Source organism: Entelurus aequoreus, linkage group LG10 (assembly GCF_033978785.1).
Source record: "Entelurus aequoreus isolate RoL-2023_Sb linkage group LG10, RoL_Eaeq_v1.1, whole genome shotgun sequence".
Classification (NCBI taxonomy): Eukaryota; Metazoa; Chordata; class Actinopteri; order Syngnathiformes; family Syngnathidae; genus Entelurus; species Entelurus aequoreus.
Genome location: NC_084740.1, coordinates 3,298,998 through 3,318,691, shown reverse-complemented (window position 1 = coordinate 3,318,691; position 19,694 = coordinate 3,298,998). Strand labels below are relative to the sequence as shown.

At 41.9% G+C, this 19,694-nt stretch overlaps 1 protein-coding gene across 3 annotated transcripts in view; it reads right to left on the bottom strand.

Annotated features, from left to right (window-relative positions):
* Positions 1–19,479, bottom strand: part of aldoca (aldolase C, fructose-bisphosphate, a) — a 30,099-nt gene extending 10,620 nt beyond the window's left edge. For 2 of the 3 annotated variants that reach the window (XM_062059844.1, XM_062059842.1), the window contains exons 1-9: positions 19,424–19,479; positions 19,165–19,337; positions 16,838–16,962; positions 15,972–16,183; positions 15,848–15,902; positions 10,504–10,664; positions 8,185–8,268; positions 3,374–3,548; positions 3,109–3,308 (exon numbers count right to left, since the gene is read on the bottom strand). In XM_062059844.1, the coding sequence (XP_061915828.1) occupies positions 3,109–3,308; positions 3,374–3,548; positions 8,185–8,268; positions 10,504–10,664; positions 15,848–15,902; positions 15,972–16,183; positions 16,838–16,962; positions 19,165–19,280 (1,128 nt within the window). In that variant the 5' untranslated portion in view covers positions 19,281–19,337; positions 19,424–19,479. Of the gene's footprint in view, positions 1–3,108; positions 3,309–3,373; positions 3,549–8,184; positions 8,269–10,503; positions 10,665–15,847; positions 15,903–15,971; positions 16,184–16,837; positions 16,963–19,164 lie in introns of all 3 variants that reach the window. The other variant, XM_062059843.1, reaches the window with a different exon arrangement.
* Between the last annotated feature and the right edge of the window lie 215 nt (positions 19,480–19,694).

Below are 19,694 nucleotides of genomic sequence, written 5' to 3'. Positions count from 1 at the left end.
GTTAATGGGCAGCAATAGTTAATGGGTAGCAATAGTTAATGGGTAGCAATAGTTATATGGCAGCAATAGTTAATGGGCAGCAATAGTTAATGGGTAGCAATAGTTATATGGCAGCAATAGTTAATGGGCAGCAATAGTTAATGGGTAGCAATAGTTATATGGCAGCAATAGTTAATGGGCAGCAATAGTTAATGGGCAGCAATAGTTATATGGGCAGCAATAGTTAATGGGTAGCAATAGTTATATGGCAGCAATAGTTAATGGGCAGTAATAGTTAATGGGCAGCAATAGTTAATGGGTGGCAATAGTTATATGGCAGCAATGGTTATATGGCAGCAATAGTTAATGGGCAGCAATAGTTAATGGGTAGCAATAGTTATATGGCAGCAATAGTTAATGGGCAGCAATAGTTAATGGGTAGCAATAGTTAATGGGTAGCAATAGTTATATGGCAGCAATAGTTAATGGGCAGCAATAGTTAATGGGTAGCAATAGTTATATGGCAGCAATAGTTAATGGGCAGCAATAGTTAATGGGTAGCAATAGTTATATGGCAGCAATAGTTAATGGGCAGCAATAGTTAATGGGTAGCAATAGTTATATGGCAGCAATAGTTAATGGGCAGCAATAGTTAATGGGTAGCAATAGTTATATGGCAGCAATAGTTAATGGGCAGCAATAGTTAATGGGCAGCAATAGTTATATGGCAGCAATAGTTAATGGGCAGCAATAGTTAATGGGCAGCAATAGTTAATGGGTAGCAATAGTTATATGGCAGCAATAGTTAATGGGCAGCAATAGTTAATGGGTAGCAATAGTTATATGGCAGCAATAGTTAATGGGCAGCAATAGTTAATGGGTAGCAATAGTTAATGGGTAGCAATAGTTATATGGCAGCAATAGTTAATGGGCAGCAATAGTTAATGGGTAGCAATAGTTATATGGCAGCAATAGTAAATGGGCAGCAATAGTTAATGGGCAGCAATAGTTAATGGGCAGCAATAGTTAATGGGCAGCAATAGTTAATGGGTAGCAATAGTTATAGGGCACCAATAGTTATATGGCAGCAATAATTAATGGGCAGCAATAGTTAATGGGCAGCAATAGTTAATGGGCAGCAATAGTTAATGGGTAGCAATAGTTAATGGGCAGCAATAGTTAATGGGCAGCAATAGTTAATGGGTAGCAATAGTTAATGGGCAGCAATAGTTAATGGGTAGCAATAGTTAATGGGCAGCAATAGTTAATGGGCAGCAATAGTTAATGGGTAGCAATAGTTAATGGGCAGCAATAGTTAATGGGTAGCAATAGTTAATGGGCAGCAATAGTTAATGGGCAGCAATAGTTAATGGGTAGCAATAGTTAATGGGCAGCAATAGTTAATGGGTAGCAATAGTTAATGGGCAGCAATAGTTAATGGGCAGCAATAGTTAATGGGTAGCAATAGTTAATGGGCAGCAATAGTTAATGGGTAGCAATAGTTAATGGGCAGCAATAGTTAATGGGTAGCAATAGTTATATGGCAGCAATAGTTAATGGGCAGCAATAGTTAATGGGCAGCAATAGTTATATGGGCAGCAATAGTTAATGGGTAGCAATAGTTATATGGCAGCAATAGTTAATGGGCAGTAATAGTTAATGGGCAGCAATAGTTAATGGGTGGCAATAGTTATATGGCAGCAATGGTTATATGGCAGCAATAGTTAATGGGCAGCAATAGTTAATGGGTAGCAATAGTTATATGGCAGCAATAGTTAATGGGCAGCAATAGTTAATGGGTAGCAATAGTTAATGGGTAGCAATAGTTATATGGCAGCAATAGTTAATGGGCAGCAATAGTTAATGGGTAGCAATAGTTATATGGCAGCAATAGTTAATGGGCAGCAATAGTTAATGGGTAGCAGTAGTTATATGGCAGCAATAGTTAATGGGCAGCAATAGTTAATGGGTAGCAATAGTTATATGGCAGCAATAGTTAATGGGCAGCAATAGTTAATGGGTAGCAATAGTTATATGGCAGCAATAGTTAATGGGCAGCAATAGTTAATGGGCAGCAATAGTTATATGGCAGCAATAGTTAATGGGCAGCAATAGTTAATGGGCAGCAATAGTTAATGGGTAGCAATAGTTATATGGCAGCAATAGTTAATGGGCAGCAATAGTTAATGGGTAGCAATAGTTATATGGCAGCAATAGTTAATGGGCAGCAATAGTTAATGGGTAGCAATAGTTAATGGGTAGCAATAGTTATATGGCAGCAATAGTTAATGGGCAGCAATAGTTAATGGGTAGCAATAGTTATATGGCAGCAATAGTAAATGGGCAGCAATAGTTAATGGGCAGCAATAGTTAATGGGCAGCAATAGTTAATGGGCAGCAATAGTTAATGGGTAGCAATAGTTAATGGGCAGCAATAGTTAATGGGCAGCAATAGTTAATGGGTAGCAATAGTTAATGGGCAGCAATAGTTAATGGGCAGCAATAGTTAATGGGTAGCAATAGTTAATGGGCAGCAATAGTTAATGGGTAGCAATAGTTAATGGGTAGCAATAGTTATATGGCAGCAATAGTTAATGGGCAGCAATAGTTACATGGCAGCAATAGTTAATGGGCAGCAATAGTTAATGGGCAGCAGTAGTTAATGGATAGCAATAGTTATATGGCAGCAATAGTTAATGGGCAGCAATAGTTAATGGGCAGCAATAGTTAATTGGCAGCAATAGGTAATGGGCAGCAATAGTTAATGGGCAGCAATAGGTAATGGGCAGCAATAGTTAATTGGCAGCAATAGTTAATGGGCAACAATAGTTGATGGGTTGTTTTTAGGCCCAGCAAGTTTCAGTGCTGCAGTTTTGCACAGCCAAAGTAGCTTCATGAGCTCAGATATTGAAAGAGAGATCATTTGAAGACTATTTTAGGGTGAATATTTTCTTAAATCATGTTTGGAAGATCAGTAAAAAAACTAGTATGATACATCCTGCTTCACCTTTGAGACACACTGTTCCAATGAAGTCTCAGAGTGTGTGTGAGTGACAGTAAGAAAAGCTTTGCAAGAAGTTATTAGCGGCAAGTGTAAAAGATCTTTGTAGGAGAGAGACTAGAACACACCTGGGCCCTTTTGATGAACTGCTCGGTGGCAGCCTTCTGGTTCTCTTTGTGGCCCCTCCAGGCGCGCAGGGCCGAGGCCTGCAGGGCCCGGCCGAAGGAGAAGGTGAGGATCCAGGGCTTGGCCAGAGGGCAGTTGTTGATGGCGTTGAGGTGGACGGACGCCTCCTCTTCGCTCTGACCTCCTGAGAGGAAAGCCACACCTGAAAGTCACACGGAACACAAAACTCAGACTCCTTCCCAACTGCCATCCTGGCCTCTGACACACCTGCCACCGCCGGAGGAACAGTGCGGCGTAGGCAGGTGAGGGTTGCCATGGCGACATCCTCCGGGCTGTACTTTCTGGGGCAGCTGTGGCCGGGAGTGACCATGTTGGGCTTGAGGAGGGTGCCTTCTAGGTACACCTGGTGGTCTGACATGGCCTTGTAGACGGCACTTAAGACCTGAAAGGAACATTCTCATTGGGACATCATCATTCATTCATTCATTCATTCATTCATTCATTCATTCAAACCACCAGTGATTTGGAGTCTATCCCAGTCACCATTGTGAGCTGCTTACCAATCAGTCAACAGAGACCAAGAACCAATCACACAATGGACAAGTCTCCAATGAACCCAGTGATGATTGACAACCACTGGTATCTTTGGACTGTGGGAGCGAATATGGATTATCCATTTTCTACTGCTTGTCCCTCTCGGGGTGGCTGCAGCCTATCGCAGCTGCACTCGGGCGGGAGGCGGGTACACCCTGGACAAAAACATGGATGACTAGGAGTAAAAAGATATTGTAACTAGAAGAGGCAATTCCTGAAGGAAATGCGTGTGAATGCTGAAGTTTGAATGTTGAAGAGTTGGAATTTCCAGGAAAACCGAACTTTGCTTTGGAACTTGGGAAAGTGTTAGTTTGAATGTCCAGGATGAGTGGAATGTGTTGATGTTGGAATGCTTTGAATAGCTTGAAAAATGTGGGAATTGTGCAACTTGGAAAAATGTCCCATTCATTTCAATGGGAACTTCCTGGAAATTTTGGGAAAAGCGGGATTTAAAAAAATAATAATTGTAAGCATGAATTACCTGAATGAGCTGAATTGGTTGGTGTTGGAATTGGTTAATACGGGCAAGGAATGTTGAAGTAGTAAATGGTATTAGGTAATTTCTGGAAAATCTGGAATTTTTTTGAACTTGTAAAAAGGGTCATTTGAATTTTCAGAATGGTGGAATGTGTTGAAGGTGGAATGGGTTGAACGGGTTGAAGATGGAATGTGTTTAAGGTGGAATGTGTTAAAGGTGGAATGGGTTGAAGAATGTGGGAATTGTGGAAGTTGGAAAAATACCCAATTCATTTTGAATGGGGAAAATGCGCAAAAAAAAAGGGAATTATGTGAAATCCGGGAATTTTTTGAAGTAGAGTAAACAATTCCTGAACAGGCTGAATATTTAGAAGTTGGAACGGTCTGAATCAAATGAAAAATGTGGGAATTGTGGAACTTTGCAGAATGTCCCATTCATTTCAATGGGAATTTCAGAAAAAATAAGGAATTTCGGGAAAAGCGGGAATTTCTTTGAAAATAGTAAAAAAAAACTTGAATGGTCTGAATGAGTTGAAATGGTTGGTGTTGAAAGTTTTCAAATCGGTGGAGAAACGTTGAAGTAGTAACATGTTGACATGCACCTGGGGATAGGCCCCTCCCACCTCCAAAGACATGCACCTGGGGATAGGCCCCTCCCACCTCCAAAGACATGCACCTGGGGATAGGCCCCTCCCACCTCCAAAGACATGCACCTGGGGATAGGCTCCTCCCACCTCCAAAGACATGCACCTGGGGACAGGCCCCTCCCACCTCCAAAGACATGCACCTGGGGATAGGCCCCTCCCACCTCCAAAGACATGCACCTGGGGATAGGCCCCTCCCACCTCCAAAGACATGCACCTGGGGATAGGCCCCTCCCACCTCCAAAGACATGCACCTGGGGATAGGCCCCTCCCACCTCCAAAGACATGCACCTGGGGATAGGCCCCTCCCACCTCCAAAGACATGCACCTGGGGATAGGTTGATTGACAACACTAGTGTGTGAATGTTGTACATCTGTGCTGGCCCTGTGATGAGGTGGTGACTTGTCCAGGGTGTACACCGCCTTCCACCTGAACGCAGCTGACATAGGCTCCAGCACCCCCCACGACCCCGAATGGGACAAGCGGTAGGAAAATGGATGGATGGATTGTCACTTCAGAGACACTCAGTTTTTGTTTTTTTATGAACTATAAATAGTGAATGTTCCCACACAATTATTTTGCACTTAAAAACACATGTTTGGGGTAATAAATATGTTTGGGGTAATAAATATGATCATTATGTTCAATTACTGTGTTCATCATGAACGTTCCTGCCACTTCCTTTTGAAAATATGGCATTTTTTCTCTGGACATATACCACAATAATATTGTAATATCTTGATAACATGGTGACATTTTAATACCATGACATCCCTAGTGACAAATCAATTGCCCATCCATCCATCCATCAATCCATCCATCTTCTACCGCTTATCCGAGGTCGGGTCGCGGGGGCAGCAGCCTAAGCAGGGAAACCCAGACTTCCCTCTCCCCCAGCCACTTCGTCCAGCTCTTCCCGGGGGATCCCGAGGCGTTCCCAGGCCAGCCGGGAGACATAGTCTTCCCAACGTGTCCTGGGTCTTCCCCGTGGCCTCCTACCGGTCGGACGTGCCCGAAACACCTCCCTAGGGAGGCGTTCGGGTGGCATCCTGACCAGATGCCCGAACCACCTCAACTGGCTCCTCTCGATGTGGAGGAGCAGCGGCTTTACTTTGAGCTCCCCCCGGATGGCAGAGCTTCTCACCCTATCTCTAAGGGAGAGACCCGCCACCCGGCGGAGGGAAACTCATTTGGGCCGCTTGTACCCGTGATCTTGTCCTTTCGGTCATAACCCAAAGCTCATGACCATAGGTGAGGATGGGAACGTAGATCGACCGGTAAATTGAGAGCTTTGCCTTCCGGCTCAGCTCCTTCTTCACCACAACAGATCGATACAGCGTCCGCATTACTGAAGACGCCGCACCGATCCGCCTGTCGATCTCACCATCCACTCTTCCCTCACTCGTGAACAAGACTCCAAGGTACTTGAACTCCTCCACTTGGGGCATGGTCTCCTCCCCAACCCGGAGATGGCACTCCACCCTTTTCCGGGCGAGAACCATGGACTCGGACTTGGAGGTGCTGATTCTCATCCCAGTCGCTTCACACTCAGCTGCGAACCGATCCAGCGAGAGCTAAAGATCCTGGCCAGATGAAGCCATCAGGACCACATCATCTGCAAAAAGCAGAGACCTAATCCTGCAGCCACCAAACCAGATCCCCTCAACGTCTTGACTGCGCCTAGAAATTCTGTCCATAAAAGTTATGAACAGAATCGGTGACAAAGAGCAGCCTTGGCGGAGTCCAACCCTCACTGGGAACGGGTCTAACTTACTGCCGGCAATGCGGACCAAGCTCTGGCACTGATCATACAGGGAGCGGACCGCCACAATCAGACAGTCCGATACCCCATACTCTCTGAGCACTCCCCACAGGACTTCCCGAGGGACACGGTCAAATGCCTTCTCCAAGTCCACAAAACACATGTAGACTGGTTGGGCAAACTCCCATGCACCCTCAAGGACCCTGCCGAGAGTATAGAGCTGGTCCACAGTTCCACGACCAGGACGAAAACCACACTGTTCCTCCTGAATCCGAGGTTCGACTATCCGGCGTAGCCTCCTCTCCAGCACACCCGAATAGACCTTACCGGGAAGGCTGAGGAGTGTGATCCCACGATAGTTAGAACACACCCTCCGGTTCCCCTTCTTAAAGAGAGGAACCACCACCCCGGTCTGCCAATCCAGAGGTACCGCCCCCGATGTCCATGCGATGCTGCAGAGTCTTGTCAACCAAGACAGCCCCACAGCATCCAGAGCCTTAAGGAACTTAAGGTGGATCTCATCCACCCCCGGGGCCTTGCCACCGAGGAGCTTTTTAACTACCTCAGCAACCTCATCCCCAGAAATAGGAGAGCCCACCACAGATTCCCCAGGCACTGCTTCCTCATAGGAAGACGTGTTGGTGGGATTGAGGAGGTCTTCGAAGTATTCCCTCCACCGATCCACAACATCCGCAGTCGAGGTCAGCAGAACACCATCCTCACCATACACGGTGTTGATAGTGCACTGCTTCCCCTTCCTGAGGCGGCGGATGGTGGTCCAGAATCGCTTCGAAGCCGTCCGGAAGTCGTTTTCCATGGCTTCCCCGAACTCCTCCCATGTGCGAGTTTTTGCCTCCGCGACCGCTGAAGCCGCACACCGCTTGGCCTGTCGGTACCTGTCCGCTGCCTCAGGAGTCCTATGAGCCAAAAGAACCCGATAGGACTCCTTCTTCAGCTTGACGGCATCCCTCACCGCCGGTGTCCACCAACGGGTTCTAGGATTACCGCCACGACAGGCACCAACTACCTTGCGGCCACAGCTCCAATCAGCCGCCTCGACAATAGAGGCGCGGAACATGGTCCATTCGGACTCAATGTCCAGCACCTCCCTCGTGACATGTTCAAAGTTCTTCCGGAGGTGGGAATTGAAACTCTCTCTGACAGGAGACTCTGCCAGACGTTCCCAGCAAACCCTCACAATGCGTTTGGGCCTGCCAGGTCTGTCCGGCATCCTCCCCCACCATCGCAGCCAACTCACCACCAGGTGGTGATCGGTAGAAAGCTCCGCCCCTCTCTTCACCCGAGTGTCCAAAACATGAGGCCGCAAATCCGACGACACAACTACAAAGTCGATCACGGAGCTGCGGCCAAATCAATTGGTTTTTACCAAATTTGGTAGAGCCAAACTTGTGTTTTTGGAGAGCATTGTCACAAAGTTTTGCATATAGTGTCATTATGAAGGTGTTTGTGAAGTTCTCTCGTGAGAAAAAAGTAAATGATGTGCAGTGTTGTCACAGAGGATACATACCTTCTGGTGTGCAGTGTTGTCACAGAGGATACATACCTTCTGGTGTGCAGTGTTGTCACAGAGGATACATACCTTCTCAGTCACGTACTGGCAGCGCTTCAGGTCGTGGTCTCCATCAGGTAAGACTTCTGGCTCAATGATGGGCACAATGCCATGCTGCAGGTACATCACATACAACACTTGTCAACAAACTACCACCCACTTGTCATCTTGCTGGCAAGTGCCACACACACACACACACACACACACACACACACACACACACACACACACACACACACACACACACACACACACACACACACACACACACACACACACACACACACACACACACACACACACACACACACACACACACACACACACACACACACACACACACACACACACACACACACACACAAACACTCTCTCTCTCTTGTATTTCTTACCTCCTTGAGACCTCCCAAAAATGCCTACCTCTTTAGGACCACCCTTTTTAGATATACAGTATAAAGATTTGTATTTACAATATTATTAACATATACGTACTATGCAAATATAAAAAAGGACCTGGGTTTGATCCTGCGCTCTGGGTCTTTCTGTGTGGAGTTTGCATGTTCTCCTCATGACTTCCCTCCGGGTACTCCGGCTTCCTCCCACCTCCAAAGACATGCACCTGGGGATAGGCCCCTCCCACCTCCAAAGACATGCACCTGGGGATAGGCCCCTCCCACCTCCAAAGACATGCACCTGGGGACAGGCCCCTCCCACCTCCAAAGACATGCACCTGGGGATAGGCCCCTCCCACCTCCAAAGACATGCACCTGGGGATAGGCCCCTCCCACCTCCAAAGACATGCACCTGGGGATAGGTTGATTGGCAACACTAAATGGTCCCTAGTGTGTGAATGTTGTCTATCTGTGTTGGCCCTGTGATGAGGTGGTGACTTGTCCAGGGTGTACACTGCCTTCCACCCGAACGGAGCTGAGCTAGGCTCCAGCACCCCCCCAACACCCCAAATGGGACAAGCGGTAGAAAATGGATGGATGGATATTACAATATGTCTCTATTAGAGATATCCGATATTATCGGCCGATAAATGCTTTAAAATGTAATATCGGAAATTATCGGTATCGTTTTTTTTATTATCGGTATCGGTTTTTTAATTTTTTTATTTTTTATTAAATCAAGATAAAAAACACAAGATACACTTACAATTAGTGCACCAAGCCAAAAAACCTCCCTCCCCCATTTACACTCATTCACACAAAAGGGTTGTTTCTTTCTGTTATTAATATTCTGCTTCCTACATTATATATCAATATATATCAATACAGTCTGCAAGGGATACAGTTATTAATATTAACAATATATATCAATACAGTCTGCAAGGGATACAGTTATTAATATTAACAATATATATCAATACAGTCTGCAAGGAATACAGTCCGTAAGCACACATGATTGTGCGTGCTGCTGCTCCACTAATAGTACTAACCTTTAACACTTCAATTGACTCATTTTCATTCATTACTAGTTTGTATGTAACTTTTTTTATATTGTTTTACTTTCTTTTTTATACAAGAAAATGTTTTTAATTAATTTATCTTTTTTTTAATTTTTTTTTTTAAAGGACCTTATCTTCAAATTAGGCATAATAATGTGTTAATTCCACGACTGTATATATCGGTATCGGTTGATATCGGTATCTGTAATTAAGAGTTGGACAATATCGGAATATCGGATATCGGCAAAAAAGCCATTATCGGACATCCCTAGTCTCACTCTCTATATATACTTTTTTTTATTTTTTATTATTAATTTTGTTATTTGTTATTTCATATGTTGACCAGAGGGGATCCTTTTAGATTTTTACACACACTTGTTATTTCATATGTTGACCAGAGGGGGAGCACTTTTAAAAGCGACACACAGTCAATGTTAAAAATCCCTCCTTTTTGGGACCACCCTCATTTTGAGCTGTACAAGCTAACTGATAATGGCCAGCATAGTCTTAGTAGTGTAGTGTATTGTTCATCCTATGCTCACATATGGCTTGTCTTACGTCACCACCAGAAGTGGTCAAATCAGCTGCTCACCTGGCGGCTTTTTTTGGGGATGAATAGGGAAGTCCTTCTTTAGCTGCCATTTTGTTTTAATATAAATTGCTGCCCTTGCACCTGTCAATGTTTACTTTTGTATGCACATTAAGTCAACAAAAAATCCTGACTTTGGAGCAATGTTCACAGACTCTAGTATTTGGCTCCCAATTAGATGCAATGTTATTGGGAGCATGATTTATGTCATCACTTGTTCACACCTCCTCATATGGAAGCTACTTTTCCCTGTTGATGTCTCAAGAAGGGTAGACATACAAGAACACACACACACATACTTGATTGTCACCTGCTGGCAGATGCTGGAGTAACGAGCCAGAACATTGGCGTTGTGTGTCACGGCCAGTTGGGAGGGGTTGACGTCACTGATCTTCATCACACAGCGCCACTTTGCAAAGACAGCGCCATCCTTTTTGTACTGGACACAACGCTCTGATAGAGCATCTAGACCTGCCCAAGTGGAAGAAATGTCCTTGAAGGCCCAGCAAGTACTCCACAAGAGAAGAGTGCAGTACAGCAGTACTTTGGGAATACTAAGGGAAGGACTTGGGTACACTGAAAATGGGCTTCAGAATTTCAGGGGCCCATGGTCCAGCCAATTCACCCCTTAAGGTCTCAGGGATCCCCCAACCAGGACTAAACCCTAAAGGACCCAAATGTTCCAAAATATGACCAAACAGTACAGAGTGACACCCATTTGGGGTCATTTAGAATCTTCTGGGACCCCTCCAAGACCTTGCAGGACCTCAGGGCAGGTCCATCTCTCCAGACTTTAAAAATACTCTTTAAAAAGTGTTCATTTCAAACAGGCTGAACTGGACATATTTATGGACACCTTTAGGTTGCTATTTTCTATCTGACAGTGCTTATTTATGTTGACCTTTTTGAAAATATAGACTTTATTGATTGGTTTGTCTTTCTTCTCCACATGTGTGATAGATTGTCCAGCCTTGTCATTTCTCCTCTGTGTGACTTTCTTGCTGTCCATGAGCAGTTGTGTAGTGCAGCTTGTAACTTATTAAAGAAACTGTGCTGCAAAGTTTCATTGGTCTGGAACAATGTTTTTCAACCACTGTGCCGCAAGATATGGTTTGGTGTGCCGTGGGAGATGATGTCATGTCACCTATTTGGGTTAAAAAGACTTTTTGCAAACCAGTAATTATAATCCGCAAATAATGTGCCATTTTAGAGTGTCTGTGCTGTCTAGAGCTCAACAGAGTAACCGAGTAATACTCTTCCATATCAGTAGGTGGCAGCAGGTAGCTAATTGCTTTGTAGATGTGGGAAACAGCGGGAGGCAGTGTGCAGGTAAAAAGGAATCTAACACTTAAACCAAAAATAAACAAAAGGTGAGTGCCCCTAAGAAAAGGCATTGAAGCTTAGGGAAGGCTATGCAGAACTAAACTTAAAACTGAACTGGCTACAAAGTAAACAAAAACAGAATGCTGGACAACAGCAAAGACTTACTGTGGAGCAAAGACGGCGTCCACAGTGTACATCCGAACATGACATGACAATCAACAATGTCCCCACAAAGAAGGATAAAAACAACTGAAATATTCTTGATTGCTAAAACTTTGAACTGTTTAAACTGTTTTTAACTTTTTAACTGCCTTTTTATCTAACAAATTGCTCTTAAGATCATTTTTATATGTGCATATATACGTATACACACACACACATACATATATATATATATATATATATATATATATATATATATATATATATATATATATATATATATATATATATATATATATATATATATATATATATATATATATATATATATATATCATATGAATTTTACCTCTGTTTTTACATTATATATTTTATCCTGTATTTCTTTGTGGTGTCCAGCCCTTTTTTTCAACTGTGGTTTAAAAGGCTTTATAGACAAAGTTGGCATGGAGTACGTTGCTAAAACAAAGTAGATGCGGGGAATATCAAACGCAACCAAATTGTTGCGTTGACCATATTGAATAAGTTACATAAAAGTTAGGGTTCAGATGAGTTTGAGTTAATTGTGATATTTCTAAGGGGTCCCCTACCCTAACACCACCCCCCAGTGGACCATAGAGGCTGAAGAGACAATCATTGACCTCAAACATGACCTGTCCTCCGCTACTTGACTATTAGCTGACCTTTTTCTTAGATGTTTCTGAAAGTGATAGTATGACTAACACAGTCCTTTTTTTCAGAAACAGAAGGGGGTGAGTGAGGGTGGATACAGACTCCTTGGAACAAAATCGACAATCATCCGACTCTGACACATTCCATAGTTTTAACATTTTTCCCGTGGGTAAGAAGTTATAACTAATTTTAATTTGAAAATAACGATTTTACACATCGATAGTAGTTTAGTAGATCAAATTTAGAGGAGGTGAGGGTGAACCAGGTATAGTCTTTGATTTCACTGATATGATCAATACGGTACAAGGGAAAAGGTACGTACTGACTTGTGTTGACAATCACAGTGGTTGGCCGGAAGCAACAACAACCTCAAAAGAGGATGCAATATCAGTAATTAAATGACTTGTGAATGACCTAGTACCCCGACATGGTTTCCCCAAAAAGATTAGGTCAGACAACGGCAACCATTAAAAAAAAATATATACTCACTTAGCCTTGGTCGAAAAGGCTTTCGGACTAGAACACAGGTTTGGGGTACCATCCTGAGTCCCAAGGTAAGGTTGAAAGGATGGACCAAAACATTAAAAACTAATTGGCTAAAATCTGTGCACAGACCAAATTTAATTGGATTGACATGTTGCAATTAGCGTTAATGATCATTCGAAGGTCCGTGAATAAAACTGTTTTACCGCCCTTTGAGTTTTTCACCCTATGAGCTGCATACAGGTCAGCCATTCACAGGACCAGCAGCCCCCCATGGAAGGAGGACTCAGCGTAAAACCAAAATGGTATTTTACACAAAAAATTGCAGAATTTGTGTGCCAGTTCTTCTGTACAGATTCCCTTCCGCCCACTGAGAGGGTCAAGATCAAGGTCATCAAACGCAAGTGGACGGAGCTCAGGTGGACTGGTCCCTTCAAGGTCGTGGAACGGACGTCCCACGCCCTTCGACTGGCTGGTGGAGGGGACACCTGGTACCACCTCTCCCTCTGCACTACAGCTGAAGAACCTGACAGATTACCAGGGGATGTCATTGCTGACATCGCCACAACATCTGCCCCTCAGCCCAGGAGACGAGAGAGATTTTCTACCTACATTACTCTTTTCAACTTCTATATTGTATGTCCTTGTGTGAGACCAATCCAGTATGCTAAATGTTTCTTAGTTTTTCTTGCTTGTTTGCAGCATAACTGTATGTGTCGTTACATTAAGTGAAAAGTTTGATGTTTATCCCCGTTTTGTTACCTAAATTACTCTGATATTGATAAGACGAAAGGCAGAATGTTACACCCGACTAGTATTCCCTGACGGACTGGTGCTTGGGCGTGTTCTACTGTCTTTGTGTCTCAGTTCATCCTTCCTTAGACAACCTGGTAGTCCCGAGCTCCCCCAGGAGCACCATATCGGTACTGAACTTAGTGCGGACACCCGATCGACATAGTCCACTGCAGCTCAGAACTCCTGAGCTCAAACGATCCTCCAACCTCAGCCTCCCAGTAGCTTGGATTACAGGCACGCGCCACCGCACCCGGCCGCCGTTGAGACTAACCAACCTGACTCGTGACGCAGTTGAGGGACTTGCTGAACAACTTGCCCTGACCTCCCTCAAGACCATCCAGAACCGCACAGCCCCTTGTGCTAAGTGTCACTAAAGGGGGTCTAGCAAAGTGGTAACTTTAAGACTTTAATGTGGGGCGTGCTTTATAAGTTTTGTACAAGTAATAAAGATCTTATTAGAAGATCTTAAAGGGGGACTTGTGGGAAGCAGATCAGAATCATATCCATGTTTAAGTGTTACTTCTTTCTAAACTGCTATAGTCATATAAAGAATAGCTAGTATTCTTCCTTCTTTTGAGTCTCATAGTAAGGTGTCGGCTTTCTAGATTGGAATGTGTCAGAGTAGAGATAACTCGGAGTAGTCTAAACAAAGGGGGTGGGGGCGAGGGACAGAGGGAAGATCACGGGACTTCCGGGGGTTTGAGGGGAGACCGAGCTAGACCGGGCGAGGGAACGCGGATGTGCTGGATTGGTCTCACGTTTGTCCTCTAAGCTTGGAGAATAAACCACAAAATACCCACTTCTGCCTGGTGATTGAATATAAACATCAGCTTATGTGCCATAAGAGAATCTGGGAGAGACTAGCAATTTAAATTCCCCATTGGAGGAAGAGCTGGTCAACGCAACAATATATATATATATATATATATATATATATATATATATATATATATATATATATATATATATATATATATATATATATATATATATATATATATATATATATATATATATATATGTATTTTACCTCTGTTTTTACATTATATATTTTATCCTGTATTTCTTTGTGGTGTCCAGCCCTTTTTTTCAACTGTGGTTTAAAAGGCTTTATAAATAAAGTTGGCATGGAGTACGTTGCTAAAACAAAGTAGATGTGGGGAATATCGCTCAAAGGAAGACATGAAACTGCTACAGGAAAATATCAACAAAAGAGGAAAAGCCACCAAAATAAGAGCGCAAGACAAGAAGTAAAACACTACACACAGGAAAACATCAAAAACCTCCAAATAAGTCAGGGTGTGATGTGACAGGTGGTGACAGTACACCTACTTTGAGACAAGACCTATATTGATACAGTACACCTACTTTGAGACAAGACCTATATTGATACAGTACACCTACTTTGAGACAAGACCTATATTGATACAGTACATCTACTTTGAGACAAGACCTATATTGATACAGTACATCTACTTTGAGACAAGACCTATATTGATACAGTACACCTACTTTGAGACAAGACCTATATTGATACAGTACACCTACTTTGAGACAAGACCTATATTGATACAGTACATCTACTTTGAGACAAGAGCTATATTGATACAGTACATCTACTTTGAAACAAGACCTATATTGATACAGTACATCTACTTTGAAACAAGACCTATATTGATACAGTACATCTACTTTGAGACAAGACCTAAATTGATACAGTACATCTACTTTGAGACAAGAGCTATATTGATACAGTACATCTACTTTGAGACAAGACCTATATTGATACAGTACATCTACTTTGAGACAAGACCTATATTGATACAGTACATCTACTTTGAGACAAGACCTATATTGATACAGTACATCTACTTTGAGACAAGACCTATATTGATACAGTACACCTACTTTGAGACAAGACCTATATTGATACAGTACACCTACTTTGAGACAAGAGCTATATTGATACAGTACATCTACTTTGAGACAAGACCTATATTGATACAGTACACCTACTTTGAGACAAGACCTATATTGATACAGTACACCTACTTTGAGACAAGAGCTATATTGATACAGTACATCTACTTTGAGACAAGAGCTATATTGATACAGTACATCTACTTTGAGACAAGACCTATATTGATACAGTACATCTACTTTGAGACAAGACCTCAAAGAAGTTGTAGATGTTTCATGGGACAAACAACGTGACTCACCCTGGGTGGTGGTTTCTCCACAGGTTCCAGCCAGAGGAACAACGCCCTTGTCCACCTAAGCAAGAAGAGCCAAAGATGTGTTAGTGTCCACAACAATGTTCCACACATGCTGCTTGTGTGCCACCTTGATGCCAACCAGGATGCCTCTGTCCCGGATCATTTTCACAAAGTTGAGTCCACTATCTGAGTGCTGGTAGAGAGTCTCGTGGAAGACAATGACTCCTCCGATACAGCTGTTGATTCGCTTGTCCGCACTGAACAGAATCTGACGCAATTGCCGGCGATTCTCTTCTGTGTTGTCCACTCCTACCTGGGCCAGACGCTTAGCCATGCTGCCTACAAGCCATGGAGGAACCATACAATCACAAGAAACTGATCCCGACCAGTACCGGATTTTTCAGACCATAAGGCGCACTGTCGATGAGCGGGTCTATTTTCATACAAAAGGCGCAGTGGATTATAAGGCGCATTAAAGGAGCCGTACGTAGTAATGTGGCCAGAAATGGTACTGCAATGCTGCAGTCCCTCCCACTCTCCGTGACTGAGGTTGCCAGATGCACAGCCCAATCCCCGTCATACTCCAAGGAACTTCAAATGGCGAGTCCTACGCTGTAGGTTTCTCTTCTTGCAAGATGGTTTACTAAGTAAGAAAGCCACATTTGACTGATGTCCATTAGCCAAATGTATTTGTAAAGTTACGCAGCAATATTTTAGTCGGGACAGATTGTTGGCATGACCCAGCTCAAATGTCTAGTTGGACCGCACCATCCAAATAATGATCATACATAGACCTTTTCAAGCGGAAGTTTAGCGGGAGATTTAAAATGTCACTTTATAAGTTAACCCGGCCGTATTGGCATGTGTTGCAATGTTAAGATGTCATCATTGATATATCAACTATCAGACTGCGTGCTCGCTAGTAGTGGCTTTCAGTAGGCCTTGAAGGGCGCCTTAAAGTCCGAAAAAACGGCAAATAGATTTTTCACCCACCTACTGACTCGTCCGCAGCCAATATGCCCTTCCCTGGAGACACAATGCGCAGTGCGGTCTCATGGAGGTCTTTCTTCTGGGCCTCAGAGAGGGTCAGGAACTGTTGCGTCATGGTGAGGAAGGAACTAAGCAACATTCAATAGAAAGACGCCACTGAGTAAACATTTGATAGAATAGCAAAAGCACAAGAAGATACTGTGATGATTGTTTAAATATAGTTTACTGTGATGATTGTTTAAATATAGTTTACTGTGATGATTGTTTAAATATAGTTTACTGTGATGATTGTTTAAATATAGTTTACTGTGATGATTGTTTAAATAAAGTTTACTGTGATGATTGTTTAAATATAGTTTACTGTGATGATTGTTTAAATATAGTTTACTGTGATGATTGTTTAAATATAGTTTACTGTGATGATTGTTTAAATAAAGTTTACTGTGATGATTGTTTAAATATAGTTTACTGTGATGATTGTTTAAATATAGTTTACTGTGATGATTGTTTAAATATAGTTTACTGTGATGATTGTTTAAATATAGTTTACTGTGATGATTGTTTAAATAAAGTTTACTGTGATGATTGTTTAAATATAGTCTACTGTGATGATTGTTTAAATATAGTTTACTGTGATGATTGTTTAAATATAGTTTACTGTGATGATTGTTTAAATATAGTCTACTGTGATGATTGTTTAAATATAGTTTACTGTGATGATTGTTTAAATATAGTTTACTGTGATGATTGTTTAAATATAGTTTACTGTGATGATTGTTTAAATATAGTTTACTGTGATGATTGTTTAAATATAGTTTACTGTGATGATTGTTTAAATATAGTTTACTGTGATGATTGTTTAAATATAGTTTACTGTGATGATTGTTTAAATATAGTTTACTGTGATGATTGTTTAAATATAGTTTACTGTGATGATTGTTTAAATATAGTTTACTGTGATGATTGTTTAAATATAGTTTACTGTGATGATTGTTTAAATATAGTTTACTGTGATGATTGTTTAAATATACTGTATTTTTCGGACTATAAGTCGCAGTTTTTCTCATAGTTTGGCCGGTGGTGCGACTTATACTCAGGAGCGACTTATGTGTGAAATGATAAACACATTAGCGTAAAATATCCAATAATATTATTGATGTCATTGACGTAAGAGACTAGACGTATAAGATTTCATGGGATTTAGCGATTAGGAGTGACAGTAAACGTATAGCATGTTCTATATGTTATAGTTATTTGAATGACTCTTACCATAATATGTGAGGTTAACATAGCAGTTGGTTATTTATGCCTCATATAACGTACACTTATTCAGCCTGTTGTTCACTATTCTTTAGACATTTTAAATTGCCTTTCAAATGTCTATTCTTGCTGTTGGCTTTTAGCAAATACATTTCCCCCAAAAATGCGACTTATACTCCAGTGCGACTTATATATGTTTTTTTCCTTCTTTATTATGCATTTTCGGCCAGTGTGACTTATAATCCGGAGCGACTTATTCTCCGAAAAATACGGTACTTTACTGTGATGATTGTTTAAATATACACTAGCATTCAAAAGTTTGTGGTCACATGTAAATGTCCTTATTTTTGAAGGAAAAGCACTGTACTTTTCAATGAAGATAACTTTAAACTAGTCTTAACTTTACAGAAATACACTCTATACATTGCTAATGTGCTAAATGACTATTCTAGCTGCAAATGTCTGCTTTTTGGTGCAATATCTACATAGGTGTATAGAGGCCCATTTCCAGCAACTATCACTCCAGTGTTCTAATGGTACAATGTGTTTGCTCATTGGCTCAGAAGGCTAATTGATGATTAGAAAACCCTTGTGCAATCATGTTCACACATCTGAAAACACTTTAGCTCGTTACAGAAGCTACAAAACTGACCTTCCTTTGAGCAGATTGACTTTCTGGAGCATCACATTTGTGGGGTCAATTAAACGCTCAAAATGGCCAGAAAAAGAGAACTTTCATCTGAAACTTGACAGTCTATTCTTGTTCTTAGAAATGAAGGCTATTCCACTAAATTGTTTGGGTGACCCCAAACTTTTGAACGGTAGTGTACTTCCTTCCAGATAGGGTGTTAAAGTGATGTACTCCATTTTATAAATACACAATCAAGTGTATTAATACTTGACCATACAATACTACCACCAATAATAATAATATGCAACATCTTGCAACAAAAACATCTATGAAACAAACAATAATTTGAATGATGCCAAGAAAGTAATGCAGTTACAATTAGCTGATAAAGTGATTTACTGAGAGAAAAACACGGAAAAAAGCAGGAAGAAGTTCCTACCTGACAGATGGTTGAAAAGTGAGCGGTCCTCTGATGCTTGACACTGATGGAGGAAGCAAGTTGACTCTCAGCTTGTATCCAGGCAACACACCTGGGGGCGGAGCTTCCACGCCCATTTAAAGAAATGTGGCTTGGCTACATCACAGTTGTTTGAAAGCAATGGATGCTCCCAACTGTAAATATTCAACATTAGGGAATTGATTCCAACAACTAACCTTTTTATTTCATTCACAATTGATTCTTAATTCACAATCAATACCTTTTTAAGTGTTGAAGAGCACTGATTCCAGGACATTTTACATTCTTCTAGAAGCAGGACTAGGAGAAACTGTAGCACAAAATCAAGTTCATTTAATGTCGTCATACACTGAGGCAAACTTTTGACCAAAAAAGAAGTATTTTTGCTTGCCTTTCAAAATGTTACATGTAGTGAAACAGCCGATAAACTTTGTTATCCGCAGGGCTCGGATTTAACCACGGCAACCGCCCTCTCATTTGCCGTAATGCCCTAAAAAATTGACCACTAAAAA